The 22,530-nt window shown below is 30.0% G+C and overlaps 1 protein-coding gene across 1 annotated transcript in view; it reads right to left on the reverse strand.

Annotated features, from left to right (window-relative positions):
* LOC142319145 (endoplasmic reticulum transmembrane helix translocase) overlaps nucleotides 1-7,200 on the reverse strand; it is an 86,048-nt gene extending 78,848 nt beyond the window's left edge. The window contains exon 1 of the mRNA XM_075356109.1: nucleotides 6,927-7,200. Coding sequence (XP_075212224.1) covers nucleotides 6,927-7,187 — 261 coding nt within the window. The 5' untranslated portion in view covers nucleotides 7,188-7,200. The remainder of the gene's footprint in view (nucleotides 1-6,926) is intronic.
* Nucleotides 7,201-22,530: the final 15,330 nt, after the last annotated feature.

The following is a 22,530-nucleotide window of genomic DNA, read 5'->3' on the forward strand; positions in this document are numbered from 1 at the left end:
AAAACAAAAACAAAAATATAAATTTAAATAAGCATAAATAAAATTTAACAAAGTCAATGAGGGGTGTAAGGGGCCAATAAACAGATAAAATTAAAGTTCTAAGTTTTAAACTGCAATGAATAAAATAAAATAATAAAAAAACTTTCACTCAAGAATAAAAAATATAACACAAATACCAGAACTTAGTGAACATTACATTTATAACTTTATATATATTAGATTTTAAGAAACATATTTATACTCCACAGGAATAACAACACTTGACCTAACCATTCCTTATCATTGCTCAGGATTCAACGGATGTTTCTGGGCAATTTAAATTTACGAGGCAAGAACGCATAACATATGCAAACCATAAGGATGTGGCGCACAGTTAACCCAAATATCACTCTTCTGTTATTTCTGCTTAACAAACATTAAAAGGATTATGTAAAAATCAAAACATACAGTGGTGTACCCTAACTTGCAATCTGCAACGATACCAGTTCCACAATGCGAAGAATTGCCCATACCAAAGCCTCCAGAACATGTGACATTAGATGAAGGAAGAAAAAGAAACAGATTCTGGTGATATAACTTTTGAACAAAGCAGTTTATCTGAGCCTTATTTACTGACTCACGAAAATCTTTGAGATTTAAAGTTATCCAAAAAACAGTCTGAAATGTTTGCTTCCCGGCTAAAAGAATGAAATCTTCTTCAAAAGAATACAAAGATATGTACTTATCGTAATCGCCATTCTAAATTTAAAGACTATTTTTCTGGAGAAAATGGTTTAGTGTTTTGTAATGATATTTCTTCTCATATGGAGAGACACTTTGTAATGAATATAACCCAACAGAATGACACTTGTTCATTGATTTCTCTAAAGTTAGTTTAAAAGCTGAGCTTCTGCATAATAGCAAAAAACTCCCATCAGTACCTGTGGCTCACTCTGCTAGTATGAAAGAAACATATGAAAACTTTAAATTTCTGTTGGAACAGCTTCAATATACAGTGTATGAATGGAATATTTATGGTGATTTAAGGTAATTGCTTATTATTATTGCTTATTATTACTTATTCTTGGTCTTCGGGTTGGTTACACAAAGTACTGTTGTTTTTTTGTGTGAATGGAATAGAAGGGGCAGGAGAAAAACAATTCATAAGATAAGAAAGGCCTAAATGTTAATCACTCATTCCTGAACAGAAAAATGTGAAACATGACCCATTGTGCAATCCTAAAAATGTGAATCTACCTCCGTCACATATCAATCTAGGATTAATGAAGAATTTTGTCAAGGCCATGGGCAATACTCCTGGTTTCATGTACTTGAAACAGAAGTTTCCTAAAATTTGTGATGCAAAAGAATTAAAGAAGGAATATTTATGGGTCCACAAATACGATCAGTAATTCATGATGAAAAGTTTGAGGGACTATTGAATCCACTGGAGAAAGCAGCTTGGCAAGCATTCAAAAATGTTACTCAGAGTTTTTTGGGAAATCAAAAGGCAGAAAATTACCATGATACTGTCAAACAAATGTTATAACAATTTGGGTTGTAATATGTCATTAAAAGTACACTTCCTGCACTCACATCTAGATTTCTTCCTAGAAAATCTTCGCACAGTGAGCGATGAGCATGGGGAACATTTTCATCAGGAGATTTCAGCTATGGAAAAGAGATATCAAAGCAAATGGAATGCTAATATGCTGGCCGATTATTGTTGGACCATCAAGAGGGATGCTCCACAGGCAAAATATAGCAGAAAACCATCATTTCTTAGTTTCAAATGTCAAATGTTTGAATAATGCGTATTTAAGAATGCAGAAAGTATTAAAATATTTGAAAATACAAATTCCTGTCTCTTAGAAACCTTGCGTGATGGGGAAAAACCGATATCATATTTGAATTCAGGAGAAAAAATACTATCCGAATCACAATTTTCTTCCTGGGACAAAAAATTATTTTTTGTTCCCCAGTGTAATTGATAAATTTGAATTATCCAGATTATGTTATATTTAACACTAGTTTCTTGATTATTGTTACTATGAGCACACCTCACATCCCAACAGTCTTGAAACACAACAATACTAGACTTATGTTCATAATAAGAACATAGTCGTTAAATTGCACTTTATTTTGAAAATGAAGCACTAACATATTTTAAAACAATAACATACATCTTAAATTACTGAAGAACAACAAATTACTAAATTACTATTAATAAAATCGTCACAGCTTTAACACGAATAATTTTTTCTACAACAAAAAAATCTTTAAAATACAAAAACAATTTCTTATTTAAAAAAATAAAAAATATTTCTTAACACATTCATTATTGATGACTCAATGTAACAGAAGAAATATGGATTCTGCTTTAAAACGTTAAATGTAAATCTGATTCATATACAGCATCCTTATATAATAAAGAAACAACTTAAATCAGAGTTTAAAAAATATATATTTAAGAAATATATCACAAGTTAAATTCTGTTAAATGTTGTATTCAAGAAATGACACTACACGCATTTATTTAGACATCTGTGGTAGAGTATTTATTTAAATACCTACAAGGGATTTTGATAAGTTTGTACAGTCAAGTGATGGTGCTTGTAGTACATTGTTGAGATAATTCTGAGTATCCCATCTCCACTAAGAGCTTACACCAAGTTTCAGTCACATACATATAAGTAATTCTCTTATTGGTAGTCATTTCAGTTAAGAAATATTAACGCTAGATTTTAGTAAGTAATTGACTTCCAGTATAATAAATAAAAAACACTGATTAAAATTCCAGTAAGCTATTTTCATGTATCAATAAGTTATGGGTATAAAATACATAACTGAAGCAAACAGATCACCAGCAACAAGCAGAAACAAAAGTAAACATGTACATTTTAATTCAAGTTTATATAATCTGTAAGGAAAACAGCATCACTGCAAACAGGATTATGCAAACTAATGTTTCCAAAATGTATTTTCTCAATAAATTTACAAAAAAAAATTTCTAGTAAAATTAACAAAAATTAACTTCATTAAACATATAAATTAGGGTAACATTAACATTAAGACCTGCCATCACTGACAGAAATCAGTGCTTTTTACAAAGTTGTTTCATATGTACTTTGTGGATACTGCCAATCTCAAAAAAAAAATTACTATTAAGTACAACTGTATATTTTAAAGCTAATTATTTAAAAAAATTTTTTTGGTTTAAAAAATCATATTCTAATACATGGAATTGTTCTTTATAAATCCAACTATTAATTCTAACTTTTACATGAACAGAGGAAAAAGATGTATAACTAATTGTAACTCAAAGGAGCAAGATTCATTCAAAATATTATAAAGATTATATATATATATATATATATATATATATATATATACTATATATAAAATATAAATGATATATAAAACTATACGCCAAAATTAAATTCTAAGTAAACATTTTGGAATATACATAAAACTACATTTATTTATATACAAAACAACTTGTTTCCATTTATTTTAATATTGCCTACAAGCGCCCATGATGATGATTAGGTAAAGTGTGTATACGAAGAGATTGATGAAGCAATTAAACATGTAAAGGAGATGAAAATTTAATAATAGTTGGAGATTGGAATGCAAGCATTGGAAAAGGCAAGGAAGGAAATATAGTGGGTGAATACGGGCTGGGCAAAAGGAATGAAAGAGGGGACCGACTTATAGAGTTTTGCATGAAGCATAATTTAGTAATTGCCAACACCCAACTTAAAAATTATAATAGAAGAATATACACTTGGAAAAAGCCAGGCGATAAGCAAAGATTAAGAAAGGTTAAGCAAAGATTTAGAAATCAACTCGTTGACTGTAAAACTTACCCTGGAGCAGACATTGATAGCGACCATAATTTGGTGATAATGAAATGTAGATTGGGGTTTAAAAACCTGAAGAAAAGGTGTCAGATGAATCGGTGGAATTTAGAGAAGCTTGAGGAAGAGGAGGTAAAGAAGATTTTTGAGGAGGACATTGCAAGAGGTCTGAGTAAAAAAGATAAGGTAGCAAATGTAGAAGAAGAATGGGAGAATGTTAAAAAGGAAATTCTTAAATCAGCAGAAGCAAACTTAGGCGCAATAAAGAGAACTGGTAGAAAACCTTGGGTTTCAGACGATATATTGCAGCTGATGGATGAACGTAGAAAATATAAGAATGCTAGTGATGAAGAAAGTAAAAGGAACTATCGGCAATTAAGAAATGCTATAAACAGGAAGTGCAAACTGGCGAAAGAAGAGTGGATTAAAGAAAAGTGTTCAGAAGTGGAAAGAGAAATGAACATTGGTAAGATAGACGGAGCATACAGGAAAGTTAAGGAAAATTTTGGGGTACATAAATTAAAATCTAATAATGTGTTAAACAAAGATGGTACACCAATATATAATATGAAAGGTAAAGTCGATAGATGGGTGGAATATATTGAAGAGTTATACGGAGGAAATGAATTAGAAAATGGTATTATTGAGGAAGAAGAGGAAGTTGAGGAGGATGAAATAGGAGAAACAATACTGAGATCTGAATTTAAGAGAGCATTAAAAGATTTAAATGGCAGAAAGGCTCCTGGAATAGACGGAATACCTGTAGAATTACTGCGCAGTGCAGGTGAGGAAGCGATTGATAGATTATATAAACTGGTGTGTAATATTTATGAAAAAGGGGAATTTCCGTCAGACTTCAAAAAACGTGTTATAGTCATGATACCAAGGAAAGCAGGGGCAGATAAATGTGAAGAATACAGAACAATTAGTTTAACTAGTCATGCATCAAAAATCTTAACTAGAATTCTATACAGAAGAATTGAGAGGAGAGTGGAAGAAGTGTTAGGAGAAGACCTATTTGGTTTCAGGAATAGTATAGGGACAAGGGAAGCAATTTTAGGCCTCAGATTAATAGTAGAATGAAGATTAAAAAAAATCAAACCAATATACTTGGCGTTTATAGACATAGAAAAGGCATTCGATAACGTAGACTGGAATAAAATGTTCAGAATTTTTGAAAAATTAGGGTTCAAATACAGAGATAGAAGAACAATTGCTAACATGTACAAGAACCAAACAGCAACAGTAACAATTGAAGAACATAAGAAAGAAGCCGTAATAAGAAAGCGAGTCTGACAAGGATGTTCCCTATCTCCGTTACTTCTTAATCTTTACATGGAACTAGCAGTTAATGATGTTAAGAACAATTTAGATTCGGAGTAACAGTACAATGTGAAAAGATAAAGATGCTATGATTTGCTGCTAATATAGTAATTCTAGCCGAGAGTAAAAAGGATTTCGAAGAAACAATGAACGGCATAGAGGAAGTCCTACGCAAGAACTATCGCATGAAAATAAACAAGAACAAAACAAAAGTAATGAAATGTGGTAGAAATAACAAAGATGGACCACTGAATGTGAAAATAGGAGGAGAAAAGATTATGGAGGTAGAAGAATTTTGTTATTTGGAAAATAGAATTACTAAAGATGGACGAAGCAGGAGCGATATAAAATGCCGAATAGCACTAGCTAAACGAGCCTTCAGTAAGAAATATAATTTGTTTACATCAAAAATTAATTTAAATGTCAGGAAAAGATTTTTGAAAGTGTATGTTTGGAGTGTCGCTTTATATGGAAGTGAAACTTGGACAATCGGAGTATCTGAGAAGAAAAGATTAGAAGCTTTTGAAATGTGGTGCTATAGGAGAATGTTAAAAATCAGATGGGTGGATAAAGTGACAAATGAATAGAGGTATTGCGGCAAATAGATGAAGAAAGAAGCATTTGGAAAAATATAGTTAAAAGAAGAGAAAGACTTATATGCCACATACTAAGGCATCCTGGAATAGTCGCTTTAATATTGGAAGGACAGGTAGAAGGAAAAAATTGTGTAGGCAGGCCACGTTTGGAATATGTAAAACAAATTGTTAGGGATGTAGGATGTAGAGGGTATACTGAAATGAAATGACTAGCACTAGATAGGGAATCTTGGAGAGCTGCATCAAACCAGTCAAATGACTGAAGCAAAAAAAAAAAAAAAATTTTATATTTGAATCATTCATTAATTCACATTGCTAACAATAATAAAACATTAAGTGCTGTAACTAATAACACATATTACGAGAAAACAATTTCAGTATAGGTAAAGTATAGTAACATGGGATTTATTCACATAAAATGAGGAAAACGTTACTTTTTTATGGTTTCCAGTTATTACCAAAACCTTTGTTCAGCAAGTAAATGATGTGAAGTGAGGTTGGAGGGATATTACAAATGTTTAATAATGAAATAATTATAAATAATAACTACAAAATCTCCTAATACGTTTTGATAACATATGGACTTCTAACATTTATTATGAACTCACAAATAATTTAGTAGTTAATTGTTTGTGAATAATAATTTAAACAAATAAGTCAGTCAGGACGCTTGGGTTTAAAATGCTTTATTTTAGAAAATCAAGGAATTGTACATGTAAATTTTGTTCACTGGAAAAAAAAATTAATTAATGAAAAATCTGCTAAATCTATAAATTCTGATCATTCAAGTTAATATTTCCCGCTAATCTTGAATTAAATCATACATGTAAAACTAAGTTATGTAATAAGGATTTTTTTTTTTATTGATAATTTCCAATAGTTTGATTTATCTAATTTATGAACATAATTTCAATTTCAACTAAACAGGCAACAAGATAGGCATAATATTCAATTTAAATTTTACTAAGTTAGTGGAGATTATGCCACGCAAGAAATAGATGGACTTGCACAAGATTCCAAACGTGTATTATTATCATCTAAGTGATAAGCAAAATGATAGGGTTATGATTGCAATCTGTATTTAAAAGATGGTCACAAAAGAATCGAATGAGAAGATAAAGCTAACACAATATTATCAAATAAAAATTTCGGAGATGAATGTACTTACTTTTCGACACGTTAGAAAACACTGCACGTGTACAGACCAATAACAGCACAAACAACTAAAAATCTGTAGCAAACCAATCAACCCCATTCCCACAAAACCGGCTTCATTAAAGTCTTCAATTCCGCAAACAAATATCCACACATACAACCACGATAAATATAAAAATATAAATGGCAAAATTGTTCCATGAGTAAATAATGGTCTAGCTGTATATAATGACACAGATTGTACAAGATCGTCAATACGTGCTCCAACCGCCATTTTAAGTGGAGGTTTGACGCTTCAAATTTATGCTATCGTAATATTGTCAATGTATGTACGTGTAATGTGTAAATCAAATTCCAGCAAGTCAATGATAGATATTTTTTATATTTACTTATGAAGAGCACTTTTTCAGTTTTTATTAGACATTAAAAATAATCATAAACATTATCATTTATAAACTTCATAATCGTATTTAGAAGAGACTGGTTATATTTAAATTTTATAATATAAGTAATAGTTGGAATTTTACTGACGAATTTATTGAATTTTAAGAAGCTAAATAAATACACGTATTATGAGGCAAAAAGTAGGAATGATCGAGTTAACCTCTAAAATCGAAAATTTCTTATGTTCTGTAACGATAACCTAAATAAATTAGTCCGTATGGTGCTGCGATCTTTTGAGTGTAAAGGAAAATTACAGTTTTAGCGGAACTACGAAAAAGGAAAGATAGCTTATGCAGTTTTTCACTGAGAACTAAATAATTTTGAACCTAAATAATTAAGTAAACGAAAAATTTGTAACTGAAACAGAGTTTAAATAATTCTATTCAGATTACAGTAATATAAATTGAAATAAATATAATGAATAACTTACTGAAAACATTAGTTATGATTGATATTTTTCAGCTTCTATATCATTATATCAAAAACTAACTCTTTTTCATAGGTAGAGGCAGAGACAGTAATGTAATTGTAGAAAATTATACAAGCTTGACAAACAATTCTCCAATTTTATGTTGTAGATATAATATATACTAAGCATTCTTTATATGAAAGTTAGAAAAAAACATTAAGTAAAATTATGATTATTATAAAATAGATAGATTAATAGAATTCAATATCAATATAAAACATTTTCATGCAACAATAGTACAGTATGAAAATACAGTAAGCTGGTTATCACTAATTATTTGGTAAATCAGGTTAATTGTTAAAATACTATAGAGATATGTTAATCTGATAAAATTTCAATGAAATAGATGTTTAGAAAAAAATATTATATGCAATAATTATGTACTAAATATGTATGATGGAATACTGTACTTAATATTATACTTAAAATGTTTTATGTGCTTAAATATTTAATATTACTCTTAAATATTTATAATGCTTACCTGCCTGAAATGTAACCACATATTGAGATTCTTCAAACAAGTCAAAACAAGTTTTCAAAATGTAAAAATAGACCATTATGACATTATTTGGAACCTAAAAATATGGATCATTTAGACTGATTAAGAAAATCAAAAGTGGTAACTTATCCGTATGTTTTTATTTATCAATGTGCAGTTATTGCTGAAAAACAAAAGTGAAGTCACTTATTTTTAAATAATAATATCCACTTCTATTAGAAGACAGTAACACTTTTTTGTATAACCCAATACTTTGAATTCTTTTTATGTTCAATACTTCTAAAAGGGTTTTTTAATGTTTCTGTTGCAATGTTTTATAAATTACCAAACCTCTTAAAAAAATATCTTCTCACAATTCTATTTAAAACACAACAGATTTTCTTCTGCAGAAAAAATATTGCTCTGCAATGAATTTTTAAATAAACAAAACCTAAACAAAGTTTTGCATCTGCACTCAATGTCTATATAAATATGTGCTCAAATAATTTTATAATTACTATCTCTTAATATACCTATTATATACTTATATATATCTATATACTTATATTACTTACCTTAATATTATTTCATATGTTTATATTCTAATTAATTAATAGGGATCTATATTTTATTTTATTTAATTAATATAATGCCATTTTTTGTTTTATAATTATGAGTTCTGTGATGCTGCTCTGACAAAATTTTTAAACAGTTTTGTTTTTATTCATCCAGGCAAATACTGGAGCAATTAATTTTTTTGTTTAAGTTGCCTACCTACCCATCCCTGACATGATCTGTGATATGTATTATTTTTTTTTATGATGAGAATAAAATATTTATTTATATTTATTTATTTATGAGATAAATTTATCCAGTTGTTCACCTGGCTATAATAAATAACATCCATTTTATTAAATATAGGTCAAACAGATAACTCTTGACTCTTTCATATATGTTGAAAGCATATATATATATATATATATATATATATATATTACATGAGAACATGTAATTAAAGCGTATGTTCATAAATTTGTTTTATTGATTATGTCTATGTTAAAATGAAATATTCCAAAAAACCTCATTTTAATTTGATAATGTCATAAATATATAACAAATTTCAGAGAAAAATACAACTGATAAAAATAAATTCATCCAGTAAGTTTTATGATAACCCACCGGGTTGGTCTAGTGGTTAACGCGTCTTCCCAAATCAGCTGATTTGGAAGTCGAGAGTTACAGCGTCAAGTCCTAGTAAAGCCAGTTATTTTTACTAGATCTAGCCAGGATTTGAATACTAGATCGTGGATACCGGTGTTCTTTGGTGGTTGGGTTTCAATTAACCACACATCTCAGGAATGGTCGAACTGAGAATGTACAAGACTACACTTCATTTACACTCATTATTCATTTACACTCATCATTCTCATTTATCCTCTGAAGAATTATCTAAAACGGTAGTTACCGGAGGCTAAACAGGAAAAAGAAAGAAAAAGTAAGTTATATGAAAATTTTATTGGTCATTTAAAAGTGATATCATGAACAACTCCAGCCATTTGTCATTTGATGTTAATGGTGCATTTCCCAATTTTTATTTTTCCTACCTTATTTTTTAGTTTCGTTAACAATAAAATTAAATTACATCAAATTTGAAGATACCACTGAAGAACAATTAACTACTATTTTTTTTATATTTCTCATCATTTAATACTACAAATATCATTAATATTTCATACTATCAAAATACAAAGCAATTTGAGATATAATTATAATACCATCAGTTGCTAACAAATATTTGTATAGTAAACACTAGAACTTCTTATAATTGTTAACTGGTGACCAGTGATTGATATAGTTAAATTTAAACAACTAACCATTTATACCAGGTGGTTGAAAAGTAACTTACCCTTTCTAACCTTTTCTTATAATTGAGATACCTGGATGCAGTTTGCAGCATTCTTCTTTTTCCCGAGGGGCTATTTCAGTTTGTCCGCATGGACTACAATCTAAAGATGCTCTTATATGTCTTGCTATAGATGAGTGGACAGTGATGAGCCAATTCTTTGGAGTAGACAAAACCAAATGATATGCTCTTGTGTAGCTCATATTAAAGCACAACCAAATCATACTACCTTTGATATGGTATTCTCCAACCAGCATGTTAATCAATATGAGGTATGATATTTATTGTTCTGCTAGCCTTTTTCAGAGCTCATTGGCATTTCTAAATACACCTATCTCTAAATTACCTCCAGTATCCTCCTGTTGCTTTAGTTTTGATTGATATCAAAAAAGGGACAAGACTCCAATTATCTTACAAAAAAAAAATTTAATATTGTAAATAGCTTGATTCTTGGTGCTATAGTTTATACAGACAGCTCTAGACATGATAATTCTGTTGTTTGTGTTTTTGTGGTAGACTATACATGTTTGGCCTTCCCAGCATTGCCAGTGTTTTCATCATGGAGCTGTATACTATTAACGTGGCCTTAAATAAACTTAGCCCAACATTCTGAATGTACTTGTCTGTTCAGATTCCATTAGTTCCTTGTAGGCGATTATTGATGTACTCCAGATACCCTGTAGTCTGTGATATACAGTCTTTAATCTTTAAAATGATTCAGCATAATACAACCGTGAGCTTCTGCTGGATCCCTAGTCATACTGGAATTTCAGGCAATGAGCACGCTGATCGTATGGTAAAAGAGGCCTGTATGTAGCCTCCTTTCACTAAATGTATTGATTTAAACAATCTTGTTTGTGTATTTCTAAAGAGGTTGGTTCATGATGAGTGACAAAGCGAAATGAATGCTACCACCAACAATAAATTTCATCCAGTTAAGAACATTGTATCACCATGGAGCTCCTCATTCAGGAAATAACTGTCAAGAGGAAGTTATTTATCATTTGTAAATAGGGTTTGTAACTAAACTTATTCTGGACACCTCACGAATCAGACTGATGCACCCATCAGTGTTTGCTGCAACTGCCAACTAATGGTGCACCGCATCTTTGTGGACTGTATCTGTTATGCAGCATTGTGTCAGAAGTTTAAAGTAGGGGCTAACATCCGAAATATCTTGGTCAACAATGTATCAATATTATCTAATGTTTTACGATTTCTTAAGGCCATTCATCTGAATTCAAATATTTGGTTAAAACTGTAATATTTTTTTTGCCTTTTGATGTACAGAAATTTTGTGCTTTATGTTAGATTTTTAATATTGTTTTTATTTCACAGTTGGCATACCTAGTTTTATATGCCTTTAAATTTTAAGTTGAATCTTAATTGTTAATTTTTAATTATTTACTATAGTAATTTAGTGTTTTAGCACCTTGTTGTGTGCCCAGGGAAAAAAAATTTAAACGGGATATATTGTCATATGATATGTTGTTTTAAAGGTCTTTGAGAGACAAGTAAAATGATATTAGAAAAAAAAATTCTAACTATTTAAACCAAAATGGCGACCACAAATGTCATTACATTAATTAAAGATTGAAAAGATTAATTATTAAAATTTTTCAAGTACTTATTTTAATTAAACTTAGTCTTGTTGAATTTTATTTAAGTAAATAATTTAAAATTTAATTAATTTTTCATGTATAAGTAATCCTTCTTTTATTTTAAAAAAGTCCTATAATCTCATGAATTAAAAATAGTGCCTAATAAAATTATTTCAGTTAAGAAGTGTTACTACATCTTACCTCATATTAAATCTTCAAACTGCCCTTCCTGTTCCTTCATATAGGAATACAGGTGCTGCTTGAAAGCATCTCTCACATTGTGAAAGTTTTCTGGTGATATCTTCCTACATTCTACATCTCAATGCATTCCCTTAATTCTTCAAGAGAAGTCAGTTGTTAGCTATAAATGGTCTAAATGGTTCCTCGGGAAGAAATCAAGGGAATTCAGGTCAGGTACCTGGCTGGCCATTCAGTACTACCACATTGGCCTATCCAATGATTTGGAAACTGATGGTCCAATGCATTTCTCATGTTGCGAGCATAATACTAAGGACCACCCTCTAAGTGGAAAAACACATCTCTCATGAATAAAGTTGTCTGGTCTACGAGCTATCTCAATCAAATTGTTGGGAACTGGAATTATCTGCTTGTTCAGCAAAGCACAGTACATCACCATCTAAGTTTTGAATGGTCCAAGAAGTGTATCACCTCGTATTTCATCCTATGCATTTAACCATTCTGAATGCTGAGAATGGCTTTCACAATACCAGTGAGGTTTTTCGTGGGACCAGGACCACAAAAACCTCACAGTAAAGATTTTCTTTACTGTGTCTGTTAACAACTACATATAAAGTAAATGAGGCTTTATCAGCGAATAATATATAAATAAGAAATAGTTCTTGCTCTTAATCTTTGTGTCAAAATTTCATTGAATTCAACCCTCCTATCAAAATCATCTTCAATAAGTTCTTGTACCAATGGCATTTATTTTTTTTTTTAATACTTTTTGCCTTGATCACCAATATAAATTATTACTTCGTTCAATTGCTTTTGCCAATTGCTGATTATTAACAGAAATTTCTGCTAATTTCCTTCTTCAATAACTTCATCTATGCTGGGTTGGCCAGGCTTTTTATCAAATAAAATGCTACCAATATGTTGAAATTTTTCTATTAAATTTGTGACTTTGATCCTGGAAATTGTATGATTAGGATGCTATGCATTAAATACATTAGTTGTTCCTTTGCATGCTTTTATTTCTCCAAATAAAAATATTATTTCTGTTTCTTGAATTGAAAAATTCATTGTTTTTTACTCAAGAGGTTTTTCATAGATTATGGTTTTTTAATTATGTTAAAAAACAAAACCAGATTTCTAAGTCAGGTTAAATTTTTTTAAGCTAAATTAAGGTTTTTAAATTTTGATTTCTTCAAGTTTTTACTTTTTTTTTATTTTTTGACTTAGGTTACTAATAAAAAACACAAAACCTCATCCAAAAATAACACTATGCAATTACACTTCAACATCTGTTATTTACTTATCATAAAATCAACCATGAATATTTATTTTGAAAAATTTAACTTACCTTTGTTTAACTGTTGAGCATTTGTTGACATTATTAGCTTATGAAATAAAATTTATTCTCTTAAAAATCTCTTATGAAATTAAATTTTAATGTTAAAAAATGAGTAAAATTATTAAATTAATTATTTTTATTCAAGACTGTAAGTTTAATTAAAAAAGTATTTGAAATATTTTAATAATTAATTTTTTAATTTCTAATTAATATAATTACATTTATGGTCACCATATTGGTTTAAATAGTTAGAATCCATTTTCTCTGACTCTGTTTTTGCTTGTCTAGCAAAGACCTTTAAAACAATGGCAAAAGAGTATATCCTGTTTAAAATCTCTGAGCTATACCTGACCCCCCCCCCCCCACTCCTGAAGGCCAAATACTTCAAATCGGGGCTGACTGAGTTAGTCTTTCTTATCAGAGAAGATTCCCTAAGAGAGAACAGAATACCTCAAAAAACAAAAAAAATAAAGGGGAATATACAACCATAGTTCTACCTATCTGAAACAAACACATTTTTGATTGTCATTTTCAATTGGGTTGTCATTTTTCTTGTCTCATCAAGCTCTTTAAAATTATATATAAAATGACCATTGGTCCAATTTGAAATCTTTGAGTTGTTCACTACCCAAAAATCGTAGAGTGAAATATATGTTCACTGAAATAGCACCTTGGTACAAGGAAGAATGTTGAAAACCACATCCAGTTATCGCAATTATAAAAAAAGTTACAGGGAGTTATAAGTTACTTTTCAGCCACTCAGTATGTTATTATTTTAAAGAGAACCTGAAGACTGTTTTCTTGTCTTCATCAGCCAATAGTGCTTTATCAGCTTTATCATTCTTCAAAGAGAAGTCTGTATACCCTCTTCATAAGATGCTGTTGTGGATCTCTTTGTAAGAGTAGATGATCATCATGCTGTACACGTTATCTAAAGAATTTTGTAAACGTAGTCAAATGACTACTGCCTAGTCCAAATGAACTGTTGATATTATATTGAATTAAGTCCAAATTCATACATTTATCAATTCATCATACACCAAATTCTAAATTAAAAAAAAATAAATATATGTTATCAGTTTATGTTATTCTTGAGAGTTACTACACACTTTCAGTAATAACGTGTTCCCCTTCTCAAGCTTAATGAAGAAGAAAGTTCTTTCCTTCTGTCTTCTTCAGTGAACTTAATATACTTTTACGCAAGAACATACCAAGCCTACCCAAAGTCAGTATATTCAAACCTACAAGTGACACATTTGCTTTCTATATCTAAGTGGGATCAGATAAAAATTATTACTCCCAAAAAAAGGAGCTCTGGTATTTTTGTTACCTGTTTTTAGCAAATGATTTTGGCATATAAAACAACTGAAATAGGTTGTGTAATTAAACACTGATTCTGTTGTGAAACCGAAGGAATTATATTATTATATTATGAGGAATTATATTATTATATAATTCCTCAGTTATTGAGGAATGAATTATACAAATCTTTTTTTACTTTACATTTTTTGCCTTTTATGCTCACTTTTTTCCAATTTTCTATCTTTTTGTGTAAAGGTCTATAGTTTTTTTTTATACTCTGTTGTCCTTGTTTACTATTTACAGATTATTAGAAAAAATTAACAACCACCTACTTACCACATCCATATTTACTTAACTTCATTTTTCATTTGAGATCTAATATATTATTTGCAATTAAACAATTTTTAATAACAATAAAATCTAGATTTAATGAATGTTTGACAGAATTGATATATTTGTGATGTATCTATGAGGTAGTTAACAAAATTTATATATCTATCCAATAAAATGTCTTTATTAAAAAGAATAAAAAAAAACCTATAAAAATATTTTTAAATCTATACAAAAGTTTCCTGATTTAAAACACTAGCAATATAAACTTTATATTGTATGATATTAAAATCACTGACCAGACTTGGCAATATTTTGGCTTTACAGCAAATTATAATTTATATTGAGATTAGATAATTGACTCAAATTTCTCATTCAGAAAGATTGTGTTACTGTTACTTTCAGGATCATTGTTTTCATTACACGGCTAAGTTCTTTGAATTGAGCTCTAATGATAATTGATAAAGAATTAGAATGTTAATAATTGTGCTACCTGCTGTTTTTTTCTGTTTTTTACTTGATTTACTTATTTATTTTTTATTTTTTAATTTTATTGATATAACATTAGCCAAGAGAAATTTTTTTTTCTATATGATTTAAAGTGTAACAACATATACATGAATAAATATGAATTGCATTCCACTATATAATCCTCAAGTGAAATAGGTTTTTTCAGTATTTTGAGAATCTTATTTCTAGAACCAGATAATTTATGTGACATATTACTTATTTTAACTGCTTGGATTTTTTTTTATAGATATCCACACTTAAAAGTGTTTCAACAGCCATCAGCTGTAAAATTTTAACTGCATTATTTTTCTCGTTAAAGTTAACCTGTGCTGTTTTCTATAATTTTATTTTGAAATTTTATAAATTTTCCAACATGTAATAAAAGTTTTAAAATAACTTTCTTCCAGATAAGGATGTAATTGTAAATTATAAAAAATATCTCAAGAATAAGTAGGTCCAAAGCAGGAAAAATTACTATTGCAGAGTTTACTTAAAAATATCAAGGAAATATTAGGAAAAGTATTGATCAGAACAGCATCACTATATACAAAATTAATAAACAAAAAATAGAAGTGGTTTAAATCAATTATTAATAGGAATGTGTAAAAATAATAAATATATGAAAGAATATTTATGCAAATATCTGAAGGTAATAAATAAATAGAACTAATAAAGAATAAAGCAACAATTTTGTTAAGGTATTAATTGAAAAGTATATGTGCAAATCTCCCCCTATGAATCAGGAGACCTTGCCACTGGTGAGGGGGCTTGAGTGCTCAGTGATACAGAGTAGCTGGACCGAAGGTGTAACCATATCGGAGAGGTACCTGTTGAGAGCCAGACTAAGGAATGATTCCTGAAAGAGAGCAGCAGCACTTTCAGTAGTTAAGGATGAAGATCAGGAGGACTTAAACGGCCATATCAACATCACTCAAACTTCTGAGTATTGTGCAGCTGAAAACAATGGAAAACTACAGCTGTTTTTTTTCCAAGAAAATGTAACTCTCTGTATTTTCACATAACAAAGATAGAGGCGCCTTCCTTGGTAAAATATTCTGGAATTAAGCTAGTCCCCCATTCAGATCTCCAGTGGGAACTACTAAGGATGGGGTCACCAGAAAATTAAAAAATAACATTCTACAAGTCAGAGCATGGAATGTTAGAAGTCTAAAAAAGGTTGATAGGGTAGAAATTTTAAAGAGGGAAATGGATAGATTAAATGTAGATGTAGTAGGAATTAGCGAGGTTTAGTGGGAAGAGGAGAATGACTTTGTCAGGTGATTCTAGAATAATTAATACAGCTTCAAATAAGTAGGTTTTGTAATGAACAAGAAAATAAGGAAGAGAGTAGAGTATTTCAAAATGGATAGCGACAAAATCATTGAAATAAGGATAAAATCAAAATCTAAGCCAACAATGATTGTTAATATCTATATGCCTACAACTGCCCATGATTGTGATGAGGTAGAATGTGTATGTGAAGAAATTAAATACATAAAAGGGGATGAAATTTTAATAATAGTTGGAGATTAGAAGACAATCATCAAAAAAGGCAAGGAAGGAAATATTGTGGGTGAATATGGGCTGGGCAAAAGGAATGAAAGACGGGACCAACTTATAGAGTTTTGCACGAAGTATAATTTAGTAATTGCCAACACTCAGTTTAAAAATCATAATAGAAGAATATACACATGGAAAAAGCCAGGTGATACTGCAAGATATCAGATAGATTATATCATGGTTAAGCAAAGAATTAAAAATCAACTCGTTGACTGCAAAGCTTACCGTGGAGCAGATATTGATAGCGACCATAATTTAGTGATAATGAAATGTAGATTGGCATTTAAAATCCTGAAAAGTGTCAGATGAATCTGTGAAATTTAGAGAAGCTTGAGGAAGAGGAAATAAAGAGTTTTTAGGAGGACATTGCAAGAGGTCCGAGTAAAAACAATAAGGTAGAAAATATTGAAAAAGAATGGGAGAATGTTAAAAAGGAAATTCTTAAATCAGCAGAAACAAACTTAGATGGAACAAAGAGAACTGGTAGGAAACCTTGGATATCAGAGGATATATTGCAGCTGGTGGGTGAAAGTAGAAAGTATAAGAATGCTAATGATGAAGGTAAAAGGGACTATGGACAATTAAGAAATATTATAAACAGGAAATTAGCAAAAGAAGAGTGGATTAAAGAAAAGTGTTCAGAAGTGGAAAGAAAAATAATCATTGGTGAAATAGACAGAGTATACAGGAAAGTTAAGGAAAATTTTGCGGTGCATAAATTAAAATCTAATAATGTGTTAAATAAAGATAGTACACCGATCTATAATACAAAAGAAAAAGTTGATAGGTGTGTGGAATATATTGAAGAGATATATGGAGGAAATGAATTAGAAACTTTTGTTATAGAGGAGGAAGAGGAAGTTGAATAAAATGAAAAGGAAGATACAATACTAAGATCTGACTTTTATTAGAGCATTAAAAGATTTGAATGGTAGAAAGGCTCCTGAGATAGACAGGATACCTGCAGAATTACTGTGCAGTGCAGGTGAGGAAGTGATAGATAGATTTTTACAAACTGATGTGTAATATTTATGAGAGTTACATCAGACTTCAAGTTAGTACATAAAGTTATATCAGACTTCAAAAAGAGTGTTATAGTCATAATACCAAAGAAATCAGGAGCAGATAAATGTGAAGAATACAAAAAAATTAGCTTAACTAGTCATGCATCAAAAATCTTAACTAGATTCTGTACAGAAGAATTGAGGGAAGAGTGGAAGTAGTGTTAGGAGAAGATCAATTTGGTTTCAGGAAAAGTATAGGAACAAAGGAAGCAATTTTAACGCTCAGATTAATAATAGAAGGAAGATTAAAGAAAAACAGAATAACATACTTGGCATTTATAGAAAAAAAAGATTTTTTTTTTTGTCTTCAGTCATTTGATTGGTTTGATGCAGCTCTCCAAGATTCTGTATCCCTGAATGTATTAATAAGAATGTAAAAATAGGAAGAGAAAAGATTATGTAGATAGAAGAATTTTGTTATTTGGGAAGTAGAATTACTAAAGATGGACGAAGCAATATAAAATGCTGAATACCTCAGGCGAAACGTGCCTTCAGTCAGAAATATAATTTGTTTACATCAAAATTTGTTTACATCAAAAATTTAAATGTCAGGAAAACATTTTTAAAAGTATATATTTGGAGCATAGCTTTATATGGAAGTGAAACTTGGACGAAAGGAGAGCTGAGAAGAAAAGATTAGAAGCTTTTGAAATGTGATGCTAAAGGAGGAAGTTAAAAATCAGATGGGTGGATAAAGTGACAAATGAAGAGTTGTGGCAAATTGATGAAGAAAGAAACATTTGGAAAAACATAGTTAAAAGAAGAGGCAGACTTATAGGCTATATGTTAAGGCTTCCTGGAATAGTCACTTTAATATTGGAGGGACAGGCAGAAGGGAAAAATTGTGCAGGCTGGCAATATTTGAAATATGTAAACAAATTGTTAGGGATGTAGGATGTAGGGGTATACTGAAATGAAACGGCTAGCACTAGATAGGGAATCTTAGAGAGCTGCATGAAACCAGTTAATGACTGAAGACAAAAAAAATGTCCAAATATCATTTGTATATGTTAAATGAAATGCAGTAAATTCTTTTTTTTAATCTAATATATAAAAAGAATTTTTGATTAAGAAAAATATTGTGCGGTCATTCTGATCACCTGGTAAACTATATATATTGACAGTTATTTTTCTGAATACACAGATAAATCTTATGTCAGATTATCATTATCTAATTTTTAACAAAATAATTTTAAATGGGTAATTTTTTATGTTTTTATAAATAAAACATCATTTCATACAACTAGATTGTATTACGGTAAAATTTTACTTAATAAAATAAGAATACCTTTTAATAAGAATAATTATTAGATAATAACCAAGGATACTTCTTCATCCTGGAGTATAACCCTATAAGTAACTATTTATCCCAAATTATAAGAGAAAATTTTACTGGAAAATCAAATTTTTTCAGTAACATTTAACTTAAAATAACTGAATATAGTTTAGTTTTAAGCTTAATGTATCCCAGAAAGGATTGATGTTTAATGACAATAAATAAATTTTGAATGTAGCTAGGGATTTGACTTTTTTCCCTGATTGAATAGATCATCAAACAAACAAAATCCTTTAAAGAGATTTAATGAACTATTTTTCAACTGTAACGCAGGACATAATTTTGTAACAAATAAAAAATCTAATAAATCAATATAAACATTAACTCTCTGCCTCGATCTCTCTCTCTCTTCCCCTTTACATTTCTTTTCTTAATACCAACCCTCTGTCTAAACATGAGAAATAAACTTTATTTTAACTTAACTCTGTTTATTTTAACTCTGTCTAAACTTTATTTTACAATAAAAAAATAAAAATTTAAGGAAAAAAATTAAACCGAAATTTTATTATTCTTTAATTACATTTTTTTAAAGTCTGTACTAGATTCAGAATGAAATACTATTTACATCTCACTTATCATTTAATTTAGCGTCGACTTAAAAAGTCTAATTTAAGATAATTTAATATTATTATCTTTTTAACTGCATCTTTTTATGTTGTTAACATTTATCATTATTATTTAGAAAAAAATATAAAAAGCTGCAGGTAAGAAAATCCCAAGATGATTGAGCTAAATATTGATAAAAATAAGACAAGGAATGCAGATAAACGATGTAAAACGTAGTTTAGTTGCATGTTTTACTATTAAACTTTAACTATATAAAATATGAATTAATTTTCATCTAAAATTTTTAAACTAAACCTTAAAGGTTTTTATGAAAATTCTTTGAATATAATAATTTTTTTTTTTTTTTTGCGGAGGGAGGTGGAAATGCATTTACGCACAGAGTGTCGGGCTCCTGCTGATGGTATTATCCAATCACTATCAGCAGACTACCGACTAAAACCACCCCCTTTCTACCAGGACTCGACCCGGAACCGTTTAACACATTACTTCCGGTCGATTCCTCCTATACTAGCCTGATTAGCTGCTACCTAATTTTCAGGACTATCCAGGTCAACCTTTTTGGCCCTGAAAATGTTGCCGACCAATCGGGCTACACTTTCCCAGCTGCTCAGGTCACGGAGCATCATCGCAACCACGTTGTGGGGACTCAGTGCTCCGAAATCCGCCTCTAGTGTCCCTCGATCTGCCGCAAACCGAGCACATTTGAAAAAGGTGTGCTCAGCGTCGTCCCGTACACCGGGTCAATACAGGCAGTCGGGGGATGGCGCTTTCCCTATAACATGGAGGTAAGCGCGGAAGTACCCGTGACCCGTTAAAAATTGGGTCATGTAGTACTCCACCTCTCCATGCCGTCGCTCCGTCCACGGTCTGACTAGAGGGATAAGCCTTGCGGTCCATCGTCCTCTGGTCTCGTGGTCCCAGGTATCTTGCCATGCGAGGAACGTGCGAGTTGGCAATGGTCACCCGGTCTTCGTCTGCCCATCGCCTCCTAATAAAAATAATTATTTTTATAATATAATAAATTTGGGTAAAATTTCGTTACTCTATAACACCTCACTACTAATTAATAATGAAAAACATGAAATATATTCAAACGTCTAAATTTATTATTTATTATTCCTAATCCGTACATTGCAATCTTATGAGCAATAAGCAATTCCCCTATGGCCCAATGAAATGAGGATGGATGATGTGCACGATGTGTAAATGAGGTGTAGTCTTGTAGAGAATCAGGCCGACCATTCTTGAGTTGTGTGATTAATTGAACCCCTACCACCAATGTATACACCGGTATCCACTGCCTAGTATTAAAATCCGTATAAAAGCAACTAAACCAAAATTTATTAGGATTTTAAGGAGAAAAAAATCTTTAATTTTATCTAATGGATGGGAAAACATAAAAAAATTCTCCGGAAAATAAAAAATGAAACATCGCAGTCTGCGAATTTGGTTGCAAAAGTTGAATACCTATAAAAAAATCATAGGTTTGAATTTAGAACACCTTCTTTGTTGAAGTTGATCGAAATTATAAGTGGTGATAACAAAATAAATTTTTCAGTTAAAAAAAAGCATCAAGCAACATTTACAACATGTTTCTTATAAAAATGAGTAAAAATCTATTGAAGATAAATATTAAGGTAGGACAAAGAATGAAGGTGCAACTAAATTTACATAACTTATTCATTAGCGTGAACTATTGCGTTCCACCCGCTTTAGTTCAGTAGTATAAATAATTATAACAATAAAATTTTCTCAGTTTGTAAATACCTCATTTAAATGTAGAAAATAACATGACAAAAGAGTGTTGTAACACGAATGACATCTTATAACGTAAAAATAGGTTTGGTCAAGTAGTTTTTTCTTTGTTAAAGCTGTAGAAGAATTTCTGTCAAGCGATTCCTACAGTGGATTCGAAGGTGATGTAGAATTCAAATATAGCTAATAAACTAATTACGGATGTGCATATTCTTTTAAGAGAATCTGATTTATTATACTCTTATTACTATTATTTTTAACATTACAAGGTTATACCGCTTTAAAAAGGTATTAAAAATCAACTTTCGCTTTTAATCTTCCATAATTATTTTTTCTTTACACTTCCTTACGTGAAGATAAAATCTGAAATTTCTAAGTATTACTCTCAGAATCAAAATTTAGCCTATTAAGACAAAATAATTACCTCGTTTTAAAAAACGTTTGAATTAATAAAATTAAAATTTTTCATAAGTCTTACGGGATAGATATTAGTTTTATTTTGTAGCTTAACCTAGTTGAGCCAAGAGCTGTTTTTTATGATAATTTTTAGCGAAGACAACGAATTAGTACGAACTGATTTGGTGTGTTCTGAACGATTTTAAGTTAAGGTTGAAATTACAAAAAAAAATAATTGCTAAAAAAAAAAACAAGTGACTCCATACGTATTCAAAAATTTTAAGAAAAATTCCAAAAGGCAAATTTAAGTAAATATCATACTTGAAAGGGAGAAAACTTAAGTTGATATATATCATCTTTTCTCC

This window comes from Lycorma delicatula, chromosome 2 (assembly GCF_047948215.1).
Source record: "Lycorma delicatula isolate Av1 chromosome 2, ASM4794821v1, whole genome shotgun sequence".
Classification (NCBI taxonomy): Eukaryota; Metazoa; Arthropoda; class Insecta; order Hemiptera; family Fulgoridae; genus Lycorma; species Lycorma delicatula.